The 17,797-nt window shown below is 32.0% G+C and overlaps 1 protein-coding gene across 7 annotated transcripts in view; it reads left to right on the top strand.

Annotated features, from left to right (window-relative positions):
- The first annotated feature begins 5,025 nt into the window (after positions 1 to 5,025).
- The window catches only part of LOC131143685 (prefoldin subunit 6), a 57,215-nt gene continuing 44,443 nt past the window's right edge, over positions 5,026 to 17,797 (top strand). For 5 of the 7 annotated variants that reach the window (XR_009133651.1, XR_009133652.1, XM_058091922.1 and 2 more), the window contains exons 1-4: positions 5,111 to 6,623; positions 6,760 to 6,830; positions 6,980 to 7,104; positions 11,303 to 11,363. Coding sequence is in view for 5 of the 7 variants with exons in the window: in XM_058091922.1 (XP_057947905.1) it covers positions 6,494 to 6,623; positions 6,760 to 6,830; positions 6,980 to 7,104; positions 11,303 to 11,363 (387 nt within the window). In the remaining 2 variants the exon portion in view is untranslated. Of the gene's footprint in view, positions 6,624 to 6,759; positions 6,831 to 6,979; positions 7,105 to 11,302; positions 11,613 to 17,797 lie in introns of those variants that run through there. The other 2 variants (XM_058091919.1, XM_058091918.1) reach the window with 2 other exon arrangements.

Raw genomic sequence — 17,797 nt, 5'->3', positions numbered from 1 at the left:
TAATAGGTTCACATAACCCCAATAACTATTAAAACTTCAAAATAACTCTCTTACCTAAGTTTTGGAGTGGTGCCTGGGATCCTCCAAACATAATTCAGCTCTGGTCAAATTGACGAGGATCGGCGCTAGGCCTTAAATGCAAAGTCTGATTGTCGATTGGATGAGTCTAGAGTAAGAAAATGAGGAGAGGGAGAGAGAGGGAGAGGGAGAGAGAAAGAGAAGAAGTTTGCAGCCTTGTGAGGGAGAGAGAGAGTTTTTGAATTTTAAAAGAAAAATGACATGCAGCCCTTAAATAGTGTTCTATCCCTGGCAAAAATCGTCGATGGTTTTCTTAGGCTCCCAGAAAACTGTCACCGGTTTTGTCTTGAACCAACCTAGTTTTCACTGTTTACCCTTTTACCCTACTACGGTGACTATATAAAAATCAACGGTTTTCTTAGCACTCTAGAAATTCGTCGCCGATTTTCTCTTCACCAAACCATTTTCCTCTTTTCCTTTTTATTTTTAATATTATATTTTTTGGGTCTCTACACCTTACATTCCTAAATTGGTGGAAGTCCTCTAAGGATTTTCCGGATCATTTCATATGAGGAATAATTTTTCCCTAAGGCATTGAGGGAGTTTATTATGTGGGTGAACCTAATGTACGTACATACTAGTGATGGTTTTATCAGAGTTCATTCTAAATGCTTATACTCGCTAGTGAGCATATCGATTCTACTATCTCTTACATCAACCGTCCCTTCATAGGTTACTTCAAGTTTATCCCAAATTTCGTTAGCTGATCTGCATCCCATTATCCTATTGAATTCATTCACATATAGAGCATAGTACAATGCATTCATTGCACTAGAGTTTATTTGCAACATCTTTAAGTCATTATCCGTCTTCTATTTTTCTTCTTTTGGTACTTCTTTATTTTCTACGGTCTTAGTAGGGATGTGGTCACCATGTGTGACAACTTTCTAAGCTTTCCAATCCATGGTTTGTAGGTATATTCTCATTCATTGTTTCCAAAAGGTGTAGTTAACCCGCAAAATATGGGTGGTCTAGAAGAGGATTGACCCTCAGCAAAAGGAGATACATCTAGGTGTGCCATAGGGATCTTTATGTAACTTATAATTTAAGATTTACTACAACCCTGCTCTGATACAAATTGAAAAGTAAGGTGAACTCCCAAGAGGGGGGTGAATTAGGTTTTTAAAATTTCTTTGAAATTTTTAGTCCATTTTAATTTTAAATTGATTTTAATCACACCTTTTCTTTTAATTAACAAATCAACACTTATTAACCACCTTAATTATTGTAAAGTAAAGATGATGTTACCAATTTAATTTTCAATCCTTCAACGAATAATAATTTCAAAATTAATATTTCCTCTCAATAGTGAATAATGAAAACTTCAATGGATAGTTGCAATAAATCAATCTAAAGATTCTTGTATAATGAATGAAATAATCACACAATATTCAAAACAGATGTGTATTAAGCAATATCAGCTTTTAAGATTTTAATAGAAAATGTAATCCAATTAACTCCTTGATTCAAATAAGTGTTCAAAGATATTCCAACTTCTAGCAAAAATTAAAACATCCATATAGTTAATATATTTGTAGGAATTTAAAGAGAGTAGGGAGTAAGGAGAATGACACAAGATTTTTTACAAGGTTCGGCCTGCAGCTTACGTCCTTTCCCCAAGTAACTGCTGTAAGGATTTCTCTTTTCAACTTTCTTTATTAAGCCAAAGTTACAACTTGTCTCATTCTTAGGTGGAGTTTCCTCTCTAACAAGAATACCCTTTCTTGCTAGTCCAATGATTCAACAATCCTGAACCATAAAAAACAACACAAAGAAATAAACTTTGTTGTCGTACAATGAATACTCTCAATTAGAGCTGATTTGTACAAGTTAAAGCACAATATACTTCAGCAAATAAACAATATAAATAGATGAAGCTTAAAGAATATATCACCGAGGTTCTTTCTTAGATTAAAAATCTCAGTTAAAGCACAAGAACCATGAGCTTTAATTTAACAAAATCGCAGCAGGTACTTCAGCAAAAGTATTAGAAAGATAGCTTTGAAGATTATAAAGAATTTAGCTTGATTATTGCATGTAAGTGTAATTGATCTTTAGGTTTAGTATGTATTTATAAATAGAAAAAGAAATGTTTCGTATTTCCCATGTTTCTTGGAGTGTTTCCCAAGTTTTCACAAAGTTTGGGGGTCAAACAATCAGTTTTGGAAACTTTCCCTCACTGTTTTAAATTTGAAAAATCGAAGGTCAATCAACTAAGATTCACAGGGTCAGTCACCTGATCCTCCATAAGTCAACGAAATTTCAAACACAGAATGTGGTCAGTCGCCTGAGCCTTGTGGGGTCAGTCGCCTGTTGCTATTCTATTTGCTCAACTGATCAAGAAGCATCAGTCACCTGATCGTGCAAAACATATACTTTAAAAACTTTGTTTCCAAAAACTCTTTTTAGCTTTTATACTTGCCATATTGAATTGAGACTTTTGAAAATATTTTTCAGGGCTTTTAAAATCAAGTCTCTAAGTCAATAATGTTTTCTAAAAGCTTCAACCATTTATATTGACATTTATTGAAGTACTACAAGAGACTTCTTAAGACTTATATATTTTAAACACTAAGTCTTCGTGCTTTTGCTTTCATTCCTTGAGTCTATTTTGACTTCTTTCTTCAATACTCTTTAACTTTATGAAATCGTCTATCTTTGAGTCCAAACTTTTAATGTACTTCATTAAACACTTGTGATCTTGAACCTTTCATAAAAAACACTTGAATCCTGAAACATCATCACTTAGCCAAATAAGTTAAGTTTCCTTTATTTGTTATCATCAAAACAAGATTCTTAAGCCTTATTAGGCCAATAATGTGAAAATTTCAGATTTTGCATTTTAATTTGTTTAAATTATTTTGTTGATTTTTTTTTTTTGAGAATCTTGCTAATATTAATGAGTTGAAATTATAAAACCAATGTGATGTTTTAATTGTATATTATCATCAATTGGTTTCTTTGAAAATGTTGGCTATTGTTTATGGGATGAAATAACATGTGCTCCAAGCTTGTTAAATGGAAACACCTTGTTTCTCTCATATGATATACTAAGGTTATTCCCACAAAAGCAAGACCCATCCAATTGCCTCCTTAAATACTTGATTATTGTAAGAAATAAATATAAGTTTTCTTAGATAAAAATATGATCTGCAAATCAAGATCCCCATGGAGTTGTGTTGCTTTTTATGTGCAAAATGTTTCGAAAATTGAACGAGGAGCACCCCGTTTGGTAATTAACTATATGCCCTTAAACAAGGCAATAAGATGGATAAGATATCCAATTCCCAATAAGGTTGACTTAATTAAAACAGTATACAAAACAAAAGTTTTTTCAAAATTTGATATGAAATATGGGTTTTGGCAAATACAGGTTTCTGAAAAATATAGATATAAAACGGCTTTTACAATACCATTTGGTCAATATGAATGGAATGTTATGCCATTTGGTCTCAAAAATGCCCATAGTGAATTTTAGAAAATAATGAATGACATCTTTAATCCATTTACTCATTTTACAATAGTTTATATTGACGATGTTCTAGTGTTTTCAGAAAATATTGACCAACATTTTAAACATTTAAAACAATTTCTTAGAATTTTTAAGGAAAATGGACTAGTAGTCTTGCCTAAAAAACAATCTTATTCTAGACAAAAGTTAGGTTCCTTGGACATAATATTGAAAATGGAACAATAACCCCAATAAATAGAAGCCTAAAATTTGCTGATGAAATAAAAGATAAAAAAATAATTACAAAGATTTTTGGAATGCTTAAATTATATCTCTTATTATTACAAGGACTTAAGAATTATTGGTGGACCATTATTTACAACATTAAAAAAGAACCCTCTAGATTGGACCAAGGATCATACTGAGGCGGTAAGGATAATAAAAGCCCAAGTTAAGAGCTTACCATGTATAAATGTTTTGTGATCCAAATGCTTTCAAAATAGTTGAGACGGATGCGAGTGACTTCGACTTTGGTGAAATTTTAAAATAGGTCAATAATGGTAAGGAACAATTGGTAAGATTTCATTCAGATACACGAAACTAAACACAGAAAAAATATTCAACAGTTAAGAAAGAAATCTTAGCAATCGTTCTTTGTGTTACCAAATTTCAAGAGGACCTTCTAAATCAAAAATTTATTTTAAGAGTTGACTGTAAGTCAACAAAATTTGTTTTAACCAAAGATGTGAAGAACTTGACATCTAAGCATATTTTTGTTAGATGACAAGCCTTTCTTAATTTGTTTGATTTCGATAAGATATGCCAACAAAAGTTATCCTAACAATCTCAAAGGAACAACCCAAGTCTGGTTTCATGACTAGTGCGAAAAGTGTGGCACAGTCTAAGAAATCTTGCCCAACAAGATAAAAGAAAATTATGAGTTCTCGCTTGACAATTTAAGCCTCCCTAACGAATGACTTGATTTTCCCAATTTATACATGTTTTTTAGGTTTTTTAATCTCACTTGAATTCTAATGATAGACTACAATTTTATGATCGAAACAATAATTTTATCTTTGATAAAAATATTTAAAAATCATGGATAAAAATAATTTAATAAATTATTTTATTTTAAATTTGTTTGAAAAACTATAACTTCCATGATATTTTACTTCCTATTATCTGCTGATTTTTTTTTAATGGCCTTTCCATAAAACTCCTTTGTTTCTCTTCAAATTTTACAATTCTTTTTTTTTTTTTAAAGGTTCAATATGTAAATCCTCTTAAAACCTTAATTAGTATTTTTACTTAATAATTTCATTACTATTATGATAACTAACATTTTAATTAAAATTTTAGATATTTTTTGTTATATAAAAATATAATTTTTAACTAACAATAACACATTACTATTAAATTATATTTATAATATTAATATTTTATAATATCTTTTATGACTATTTTAATTTTCAGTAACGAAAATGTCATCGTAGGATGTGATCTAAAGCCCAAACAAACATCATCTTGTTGTGGAGGCCGAACGAACACAGACGATGTCAAGGAGAGAGAGGAGAGGTGGGGATCCCAATCTGGTGACGATGGCGTGCGGCGGTGCGAGGAGGGTGAACGGTGACGATGGCATCAACGGCGAAGGGGCGGATGATGTCTAATTTGAGATCAACATCAATGGCGGACCCACTCATCCCTCATAAGTGCCTTGGCTGCGATGAGGGAAACCTGCGCATACGCTATTTGGAGAAAGGAGGAGATGGAGCGGAGAGGAAGCGGAGAGGAAGAAGAGGGAAGTTAACTGGAAATTACAATTATGCCATTGGGTGTGATTAGAATTATATTCATGTTATTGTTATTGTATATTCGAGAGCACTCTTAACAAAAATATTTAAATATTAACTAAAAATAAAGATTAACATAATTATTAATTAAATTATTAGTTAGATATATTTCTATTTAATTTAAAATATATTTAAAAAGTGTCATAAAATTATTTGATTATGTTTTATAACATATTAATTATTTATAAAATATAATTCAGAAATGTATAAAAAATCATATATTAATTTAAATTAACATTAAATAAGTTAAAAATTTTAATTTAGTTAATAATAATATTGTAACATAAACTAATGTGATAATAATATGTTATGAATATACATTAATAATAAGATTATTGTTAATTAAAATATAATAATATTATACACAATAAAAAATATTTAAATCTTAATTAAAAATAATCAACACAATTTTCAATTAAATTTTTAGTTAGAAAATATTAATATTTTGATCTAAAATAATTTAAAAAAATTACATAATATATTTTTATATATTTTGACATATTAGCTATTAACAAAATATTATTCAATTATGCAATGAAGAAGAGCTATGTATTAATTTAAATTAATATAAAATAAGTTAAAATTTTAGTTTGATTAACGTTATTGTTTTTAACATAACCTAATATGATACTCATATATTATAAATATACATTAATAATATGATTACTGTTAATTAAAGTACTAATTTTATATTATTTTACTTAATAAAAATATTTAAATATTGTTCTAAAATAATTAAGATAATTATTAATTAAAATTTTGATTACTAAGTATTATTATTTTAAAATTTAAATTTATTAAAAAATAATCATATTTTATTTTAATTAATGGTAAAATATAATAATATAAATTCATATAACACTTAAAAATTTATAACAGAAATGGATATCTAAATATATTTTAAATACAACTAAATATCAGTTATGATTTTTAGTATTTTTTTGATTTATTATTTATTATCAATACGTATTACATTGAACACATTTTCTTAAGAATATTAACACTTTACTACGCTAAATTTAATTAATTGTAATTATTGAATGAGTTAATCAAAATCTGTCAATCAGCTCAGTCACGTGCAAGTAGCATGGTCCCTACGAGCACATGAAAAATGGTTCAAGGCGGATATCGGATCGCGGCGGGGGCAGAAGCAGGAGCAAACATGGCTTCCTCCGCAGCTCTTCGAGAACTACAACGCGAACTCGAGACTAAAGCCAACGATCTTAGCAAGCTTCAGAAAGGCACGTGTCATCAATCTCACTCTCTCCTTCTCCGTTCTCTCCTACACAAACCCTAACCCTAACTGCTTTTTTCCATCTCGCTTTCTCTCTGCGTTGCCGGATTTCAGCGTAAACCATAACCTTTTTGTTTGTTCAGACATTGCAAAGAATCATCAAGTGAGAAAGAAGTACACCATTCAGCTTGGGGAGAACGAACTGGTCCTAAAGGTTCATCTCTCTCTCTCTCTCTCTCACACACACGCACACACGCACATTTGTGTTTTTATAATAGTTATTGCACAGATTTATATTTGTTGTAGACTGTAGTTAATGAGTTTTTTTTTTTTGTTTTGGTCCATTTGTTTTTGTGTGCGAAGGAGCTGGATCTGTTGAATGAAGACGCAAATGTGTACAAATTGATTGGCCCGGTTCTGGTGAAACAGGATTTGGCGGAAGCCAATGCCAATGTGCGCAAGAGAATCGATTACATCTCTGCCGAATTGTATGTTACCATATGTTACTTATATTGTGTCTGATTTCAATTTTGGGGGCAGGGGGGCGGGAAGCATATGGGAATCGAATGTGTCTTAGTCCCAACATTTTTAGGTGGGTAGAAGCATGGATGGGTAATGCCGTTTGGTGAATTTCTATTCTGGTATATTTGAAGTTGAATTTAAAGTTTTAACTTTATAACCATAAATCCTAGATAATAATTGCACTCGGTGCACGGAAGCTGTGGCACATATGTTACTCTGAAGTCATGGGAATTTGAATTATGGTATTTTTGTGGGGCATTTTTATCCTCTAAAGATAGGGATAAAGGTAGTGAATCCAAAGGAGAAATGCAATGTTTAAAATAATTTTAGGTCTGTGCCATGGCAGCATGCCATATGAGTTTGTAGACAAATGGAGGATGGATTAAAAACTGAATAATATCTCTCTTGCATGTCGAAGCTTGTCTAAGGATTGAGTTTTCTTGAGTTTGAAAGGGAAGGAAAATAGGATTTTATGGAGATTTTCTTGTTTTGCAATTCTTTGGGTGCCGGGGAAGGAAGTTCAAGGAAATTTTTGTTTTGATGAATACACTCCTGTTTTGCTCTGAGATAGAGTGGCGGGTACCTTCTTTTACGCAGTTCTTTTTGATTCTTTTGCGGGCATTTCTTTGGGGGTTTTGGAGGATGATTGAAGAGCTCTTTGATATGACCTTTTTTTCCCTAGAGGATGCTGCTTCCTCCTCTTGTTTTTCTTTCTATTGAAGGGATGTCTTGTATCCTCCTTTACATTATCTCTCTCTCTCCAATGAATCTTCTTTTTCTATCCTAAAAAAAAAAAAAAAAAAAAAAATCTCTCTCACCCCTGGGTTGGTGGTTTAGTGACATAGACTTCCTCTCATATGGTTTGGAGGGCAGGAGATCTTAGAGTTTAATCTCATGGATGGGGGCATGATTGAAAATTAGCATATGACCCTTGATCTCAAGGGCTTCATCCTTGCTACCACTTTTCCTGTTGTGGGACTAGGCCAGGTTATGGATCAACCCTCTTGAATGCCTATGGTCTTATGTCTGGCTTCCAGGCTTTTAGTCTATTTTTGACATCGGTTCTAGTGGATGATATTTCCTATGATCATGCCTAGGGTGTTGCTGTGAATCTGTCACCCCCTTGTATTGCTGCTCATCCAAGAAAGAAGTATCCTTCTCTCTCTCTCTCTCTCTGTAGTAGTGGTAGCAGTAGAATGTAAAATATAAATCGTTGTTGTCTTTAGTATGGCACTAAATAATGGTAACGGTTGGCAAGAAGAAACATTTATTTGCTACTTTACTACTTTACTGATTATAAGTAAAGTTTAAACTAAGAATTCATAAATATGAAGACATTTAAAAAAATGCATACTAAATGCCGAGGAAAATAAACACTACTAAATAAAAGAAACCAACTTAAAATTGAGTGTCTAAACTTCAAATAAAGGGGAAAGAGAGTGAAAAATGCAAAAAATACCCTATTTTAATAATTTTGATTGTAATTCCGTTAAGTTACTGTCATAACATGGAGGACCTTTGAGATATTGCCATGTACTGGTCTTGGAAGCCACTATTACCGTTATCTAATGGCTGTCACTGTGGTCTTTGTTGACAGACATGTATCATGTGTGTGAATGAAAATTTTCTCTCTTGGGGTTTGGGGGTTTTGATATTTTTCTATCTGGTTGTTCAACATGCTATCTATCGCGTGTTGGCCATTATTCCTTGTGCAGAATTGTACTATATTATATTTATTATGTTTGGTGTATACAATTTTATTTTGTGTAAAATTTCTGTATTAGTAGTTTTTGGTTGGACTTGGAATATGGCCTGTTGTATATTTTGGTTGAGATTGGTGTATTGCCTTGGGTTGTGCGCTTTGTACATGCTTTTTTTTCTTGGTGAGGTGCTATATGTGTTTTGTTTTGAGGTTTGTCCTCTTTGACTCACTCTAAAAATGAGTAGCGCAAAGGCTATCACAAGTATAAGAGTTATGTCGTGTGATAATTAGCCCAAAAGGCCATATCGTCTCCTCAGGGAATGCAGATTGGTTTTAAACTCGCGTTAAATAAAAAGAAGAAAATAAGAAAAATGTTTACTGAACATAGTTTAGATTTGATTTCTTGGGGTTTTTGAAAGTTTGTGATGAAATTAAAATGTTGTGAAACCTAAACAATAAACCTAACACGCATAAACCAACCAAATCACTAATTAAACACGCAAATAATAAATAAAGAGCAAGAATCTCACTAATCAGTTTTAAACAAAGACAAACTAAACTTAAACTTCAACAATGGCTTAAAACTTAAATAACGGTTTGACAAAAATAAATCCAACCATAGTTAACCAACAATAACTTCAACAAAAATAATTAACTTCAACAATGACTTAGGAGTTATAAACCAACTCAACACAATAGTTGTTTAACCTAAAAAATAAAGCAAACAAGATTCATTCAATAATAAACTAAACTCAAATAATAACTTAAATAAAGAAATAAAGAAAACAATATCTTAAACAAAAATGACTTAATCCAAGGAAAAACTTAAACAAAATGTTGAAGAAAATAACACATGAGTAAAGCAAAACCATTGAAATTGAAAGGGAAGTTTTATAGGACAGCTAGCTATGCTATATGGATCGGAATACTGGGCGACGAAGAAACATAATATCCAAAAAGTAAAAGTTACTGAGATGAGAATGCTTAGATGGATGAGTGGTATAACATTGAAAGATAAATTAAGGAATGAACATATACGTGGTAAGTTAGGTGTAGCTCCTATAGAAGATAAGATAAGGGAGGGACGACTCAGATGGTATGGACACTTGCAACGTAGGCCTTATAGTGCACCTGTGAGGAAGAGTGACTTAGTTACTGTGGGGGGAAGTAGAAGGGGTAGGGGTAGACCTAAAATAACTTGGGAGGAGATAGTGAGTAAGGATTTAATATCCTTGAATCTAATCAAAAGAAATGGTCCATGATCGCATAAATTGGAGGAAAATGATTCATATAGCCGACTCCACTTAGTGGGACTAAGACTTGGTTTTATTGTTGTTGTAGTAAAGCAAAACCATTAAATAAAGGAAGAGAGAGAGAGAGAGATGAGAATCCTTGAATATTAAAAATTAAACACGCTAATACCATAAACAGGATTTAAATCCAGCAACACTCTGAACAAAAATAAAAGAAACCTATCATTAATTTAGCTCAATTAAACTTGGTCTAACAATATTTTTAACATAAATAAACCGAACAGAAACTTTAAATATAAATACTCGATGCACTAATTAACTCAAACTAAACATTAAAATAACAAGTAAACAAATTAATTAATTGAAGAGGCAAGAAAGAGAGATGGATGAATGAGGGAATGGCCGAATGTTGGAGTTGCTGTGTGCTCTCTGCTGCTGCGCGCCTCCCTAGGAGAGAAGACACTCCAAAAGCTAGCTAGCCTCCCCTTTTTACCATTTATGCCCTCCAAAATGTAAGGTCTACTAAAACCCTCCTAATTCCCTGCACCCAGCGCACAGCTCAGCAGCCTTGTATGGCCCGTGCGTGCTTGGGCCTCTCATGTGGTCTTGTCACAGCTCACTTTATGTTTGTGCATGCACGGCCCATCTCATGATACCCTCCAATAGTGCATGGCCCGGCTTCGTGTTTCACACGGCCCCAGTGCATGGCCAACTTTTCTTTGTTGGCAGCCCCAGCTCTTCTTGAAGACTCCAGCTCACGGCTCTCTTGTTTGCATGGGCTTTGCATGCACAAGTCTCCTCAGTGCACATGGCCCAAGACTCTCCTTCATCCCAATACACACGGTCTCTTCAATTTCATGCGCGGCTCGGCTTCCGAAAATTATCCTGCAATAATTAAATATGAATATTCGTAAATTTGCGGCAAAAATATGATAATTATCTTAATGTTATCGAATGAGCTCAATGATTAAAATACTGGACATAATTAAGTATTTAATTAAAATGGTAACACTTAATTAATGCATTTATATACTTAATTATGCAACTTTGACGCTTAATTGCTCTTTCATTTTGACTGTACTTGTAGGCATTGGTGTCATAAATCTTGTTTTCTATGTATGTTTCTTCTTGTTGATTTTGTTGTCAATGTTTTTGTTGCTGCTGCTGATTTTACATTGTTGACAATATATTGTGTTTCTATCCTGACAGAAAGCGTCTTGATGCAACCCTTCAAGATCTGGATGAGAAGCAAAATAGCAAGAAAGACATGGTTTGTATATATATATTTTTACGATTGTCATTTATTTATGCCTTCACAATGTTTGCAATGTTTCGATTAGTCTTCAATTTTGATGAATGATTTAATGAACATTCTTTTATTTTTTCGACTGTAAAAAGACCAGGCATAGGCATTGTGGAAGTAATTTTCCTTATTTAGTTGTGTATGTTTTCTATTGTATTTTGTAATTTTTTTTTCAAGTGTCTATGATATTCACTGTGAGTAGTATGTCTAGTTTAGCTTCAGCTCCACCTTATATCTATCTATAGCTGCCTTTGGTTTCTTTTACAAGTACTGATTAGAAAACTATAATATGTCTAGTATTTCTCATTATAAATCTGCATTAATTCCTTTCTGTAGAGTGATTGTCGTTATGGTAACTCAATATTTATGTGGGTTGTTTTTTGCTCTAGTTGCTTCTAGTAATTGGGAAGGGCAAATTTGGGTTCTGGAAAGAAGCCAGTGATGTAAATTAAATGAAATAGCTGCTGCTGAAGTTGATTGCTTCTTTAATTCTTTGATCCTTAAAAGGAAATCTAAAGCAATCTCGGGAGGCTAACAAATTAAATGATCCACTACATTTTCCTTCTCTTCAAGTTGTTCTTGAAAGTGTCACATATAATTTTGTGCATCTCCCTTTTTTTAAGAGAAAGAAGAAATTATATTATAATAGACGAATAAGGAAAATGGAAGAAAATTGAACAAGCTGCACTACTAGAACGAAAAAAAGAAAGAAAAAAAAGAGCAACTAAATAAGGATCTCCGGATTCAGTGGTGCATCAATAAGCCATGCCCCCATAAAGAAACCAAAACACTATAAAGAACCCAAGAAGAGAATACTCCATACCAATTCTAGTTCCATCACCCCCTCTAATTATCATTGTTTTCAAACCTGGATTGGACCGGCTGGTCCGATCGGAACCGGTCACCAGGCTGATCTGGGTTATGTCAAGGAATTGGAAATGCTATGTTTGGGGGTCAACCTAGGCAAAATCAGGTAACTTGGCCTGGCTTGGCCGGATCCAGCGGTATAGTTAGTTTGATCCAGTTCTTTATTATACTAAAGAAAAATCTGAAGGTAGTGTTCAGTTTATAGATGGATCAGAATCCATCGAAATCAGATATAGAATGTTAGATTCCTCTTTTATGTTTGGTTTGACACAGAATCAGAATCGTAATTGTATAATAGTGCTTGGCATATATAGATATAGGAATCAGAAATGAGTCTAGTTTATCAATTATGACATTGTAGTATAAAAAAATTTGTTCAATTAATTTAATATGGAATAATAATATTATAAATATATAATTTTATTTTATTAAAATATATAGTAAATAAAATTTTACAATAAAATCATTTATCATATAATATTATTTCATTAAATTATATAATAAATAATTTTTTACGATAAAATAATTTTGATAATCATGTACTTGATTATAATTTGCATAATATATTTTCTCATATTTTTTGTTATTAGTGTTTTGTTTTATCGATATTATTAATATTACATTTTATCTTATATTTTACAATTATTATATTTTAATATGTAATTTATTAAATGTAAATAAAAATCTCATATATTATAATATTGTAACGTAATTTACCAGTTAATATAAAATAATAATATAACAGAACAACAATCATGGCATTATAGTTTATTACAAAATTGTATCATATTCTTTTGTATATTATATCATTATTAAATTTTACTATTAATGATATTAATAATTAATATTTTATCTTAGAAAATAATATGTATTAGAAAAAAGGGTGTTTGCAGTAGATATATGAATGTCATTAAGGATATGTATGATAGAGTAGTAACTAGCGTTAGGACTGTAGGAGGAGATTCTAGAGAATTTCCAATCACAATAGGTGTACATCAAGGTTTTACTTTGAGTCATTATCTTTTTACTTTAGTAATTGATGAAATTACTAGAAATATCCAAAATGAGATCCCTTGGTGTATGTTGTTTGCAGTTGATATCATGTTGATTGATGATAGTAGGAGCGGAGTGGAGTCTATGCTAGAACTTTGGAGACCCACATTAGAGTTTAAAGGGTTTAGGTTAAGTAGGAATAAGATAGAATATATGAAATGTAATTTCAGTAATGTAAGGAATAGCAACAGAAAGAAGATTAAACTGGATAATCAAGAGGTAAATAGCACTGCTATTTTTAGATGTCTTGGAACTATTATGCAAGGTGAAGGGGAAATTGATGAATATGCAGTACATAAAATTAAGATAGGTTGGGTAAAATGGAGGAGTGCGTTAGGTGTGTTGTGTGATCGTAGAATACCCTTAAAAATAAAAAGTTCTATGAGACGGCTGCAAGGCCAGCTATATGGTTCAGAATGTTAGGTAACTAAGAAACAATATATGCAAAAAATGAAAGTTGCTGACATGCGTATGCTAAGGTGGATGAGTGGTTTAACATTAAAAGATAAAGTAAGAAAAAAATATATACACAATAATTTAGGCATAGCACCAGTTGAAAACTGGGTAAGGGAGGGGCGATTTAGATGGTTTGGGCACTTGAAACGCAGAGTAGAGCACTTGTGAGGAGGAGTGAGTTAGTTATGGTTTCTAGCATGAAAAGGGTAGGGGTAGGTCTAAAATAACTTGGAATGAGGTAGTTAGGAAGGATTTAATAGCTCTTAATCTAATAGAGGAAAATGCTCTGGTTCGGGTGAATTGGCGGAAAAGGATTCATGTAGCCAACCGCACCTAGTGGGATTTAAGACTTCTTGTTGTTTATCTTATCTTGAGGTTATATATACTTATATAATAAATAATCACATCACAATTATAGCATAGTATTTTATAATTTAATACTATTCTAATATTTTTATGTGTTATAATATTATTATATATATTATAAATATTAATAATAATAGTTATAATATTTTATATTGAATATGTATTATGTATTTATATTTAATGATTGATGTTTTTTGTTTTTGTTTTTATGTAATATATATGATATTATAATATATACGTGCCCTTGCATATTTACTATACAATAGTATTATATTCTTTTGTATACTATATCATTATTAAATTTTATTGTTATTTATTTATAATCGATGATAGTAATAAATATTTTATTGTATTTTATTTTTAAGATTACAAATAATAAGATAATAAATCAATAATCATTTCACAATTATATCATAACATTTTAATATGTAATACTATTCTATTAGTTTTTATGTGTTATAACAATATTATATAAATAATATATATTAATAATGATAGTTAGTATTTATATTAAAATATATTGTTATATATTTATATTTAATGATATCATAATATTAATATTATTTTTTATATAAAATATCATATTATAATATGTAGGTTTACATGTATTTATGTATGTATGTATATATGTATATGCATTATAATGATTAGGGTAATAAATGCTGTATTTTCAGGAATCACGATTTGATTTCAGAGTAAGACACATGGATCAAAACATAGGCAAAAGGGGGAGTCCCGTTCCTACATGGAATGGGAATCAGAATGAAATTATCGTAAAACAAACACTAGAAATGGGAATCAACCATTCCAATTTCGATTTCTGGAGTTGATTCCGAATCGCTAAACACCACTGAAATGTGAGGGAAGGAGTTTTGAACATTGTGCCTCTTGGAAGGAAGAGCAGGACCTTACCACCGCATCCGCATGTCCCTTGTGCGGTTGTGCTATATATTCCTTGAAAAGCAATAAATGTATATTCATTCATGTGAACATTCATCCACATTAAATTTTTAATTGAATCAAACTGTTTAACTATTATTATATAGTCAAAGATTATAATTATAACAAATTTCGTACATATTTTAATAATAAGAAAAACAGTACTTTTTTTCCTAAGATTGTGCTGTTAAACTACTTTTATTTTTAATTGCTTGTTATTATTTATAAGTATATTTTTAATTTATATATACACATACACACACACATGTAAAATATTATATTACCAGTTTGACGACCAGTTGATCCACAGGTTCAATTGGTCTGATGACTTAAGTAGTTTTACCGGGTTGGTCACTGGTTCGGTTTTTAAAACCATGCTAAAAGTTATGGATTTATGCTCCAACCAAAAATTAGAGAAACAGCTAATTGCTGTGTCACTTGATTTTAATATGCCTGAGAGCTAATCTCTATGGTTGTTTGATGTTGCTGGAGAGGATTCCCATAAAGGTGAAACAAATGAGCCTTATTCCTGGTTGGTGGAATTTCATAGGATATCGAAGGGCTTTCGTCATAAGGCTTTTGGTGTTGTCATGCATGTTTTGTGGGGGTGCAATGTGTCAGATAAGAATAAGGGGGTTTTGAAGGGGAGAGAGGGCTGCTCTCACAAATTTATCTGGCTGATATTTTGGGAGTCTATGGACCTGGTGAAGGACCCTCTTGACAATTTCTGTTGAACAAACTTTTTAAAGCTAGAGTAAAGTGGGATGGGAGCTTTTCCTTGGGCTTCCCCTTGGAGCCAAGTTCAAGGATAAAAGGGTTTAAGAGGCTATTGTTAAAGAGGTTTGAAAAAGGCTGACTAGTTGGTAATAAAATCCTCTCTGAGAAGGTGGAAGACTCACAAGTACTCTCAAATCGCTCGGTGTACTAAGTGTCCCATTTCCCCATTCCATGCTTGGTGGACAATAGCCTGGAAGATATTCAAAAATTATTACTTTGTCGAAATATGGGAGAGGATTTTGAATGCCATTTGGTTTAATGGGGGGTTGTCAAGCAACCTATTCGGACAGGTGGCTTGGGTCCTAAAATCTCACACTTTTTTCAACAAAGCCCTGCTTGGCAAATGGCTCAGAGATTCAATAATGGGAGGGAGCTTTTCTGGAGAAAGGTTATTGCTTCAAAATATGACTTCGATCACAATGGGTGGACCTCCAAGGAAGTTGGGGAGTCCTGTTGGGTAGGTATCTGGAAATTGATTATGAAAGGATGGAAAACTTTGCTTTTAACCAATTTGAAGTTGGAAATGGTGACAAATCTTTTCTTCAGGCATGACAACTGGTGTGGGCACACTCCACTTTGTCCTCAATTTCCTGATACATTCAGCTTAGCCTGTTATAAAGATTCTCACTGGTGGGGATGTCTTTTGAGCAATCCAACAACAGAATTGCTGTTAGAAATGCCAATATTGAGACTTTCATCATTCTTGCTGATTTCTTTGGCTGCTTATACAGTAGTGTCACTCATCAAGTAGCTAATCCAAATGAGCCTAGGTTAAAGCTTAACAAGAATGACTACTTCAGGGTCAGCTTCTATAAGAAATCAGGTTACCCCATTCAGAATAGGACCAACTTCCCTTAGAATGCTTTCCAGAAATCTCTAGCCCCAAATAAAGTTGCTATTTTGGCTTGGGAGGCATCTTTGGGAAAATCATCACTATTAACAATCTTTAGAAGGGATGCTTTTTTGTGTGGAGAAAATGCTGAATTTGTGGATCACATTCTGCTTCTCTGTTCCTGGACTAGAGATCTCACAAATTTGGCTTTTTTTCTGGCCATTTATGAGCTACAGTTGATCCTGTGGAGATATATCTCAGCCTGGAGAGTCATTCAAGAAGCTTTGTAGGAAAAAAGCTGTGGCCTTGATCCCTCTTACCAGTTTTTCAGGTGCATCTGTGCATGGAGGGAGAGAAACAGAAGAGACTTTGAAGGAACAGTTACGTCGATTATAATTCTCAAAGATAGATGGCTTACAACACTTACGAGTTGGTTTAGTGGATTGTATATATTGGATACTTGCAGAATTCATGATTTGTTGGGTATTCTCACTCAAGTGATACATACTTCTTCTGTACCTTTCTTTTGTTCCTTTTGCTTATATCTAGGCAGCACTCCCTTGGTGCCGTTTTATGAATTCTCTCTTTTGCAGATAAAAAAAGGTCTGGTTATATAGCCTATTAGGTTTCATGCAAATGGGCACCCAACCTGAGAGCAACTTTATTTAAATAAAATGTTATTATATAATATAAAATAATTATTTTTCTTTCCTATAATTTGTTATTTTTCTTCTTATGGCATGCATTAGTTTTTGTTAGTGACAACTTTATTGTCGTGAATGAGTAATGAATTTTGAAAACAAATATTTTGTTTTATTTTTTCATGAAAATTTTGTATATATTATCTCTCAAACTAATATGAACTATGAAGCAGAACCAGTCAAAATTTTGTGTGTATATATGTATATATATATATATATATATATATATATATATATATATATATATATTGATATTTGCTTAAAAAAATTCTTCTTCTCTTAAAACAGTTAATTTTAGCATTAATAAATAAAGAATATAGCATGAATAATATGTGAGACATTTTGCTTTGTAGATTTACACACACACTCACACACGCACAGACTGTGTGTGTGTGTGTAGCCATGTAGGT

Source organism: Malania oleifera, chromosome 12, assembly GCF_029873635.1.
Source record: "Malania oleifera isolate guangnan ecotype guangnan chromosome 12, ASM2987363v1, whole genome shotgun sequence".
Taxonomy (NCBI): domain Eukaryota; kingdom Viridiplantae; phylum Streptophyta; class Magnoliopsida; order Santalales; family Ximeniaceae; genus Malania; species Malania oleifera.
This window is presented reverse-complemented; position numbering and strand designations above follow the sequence as displayed.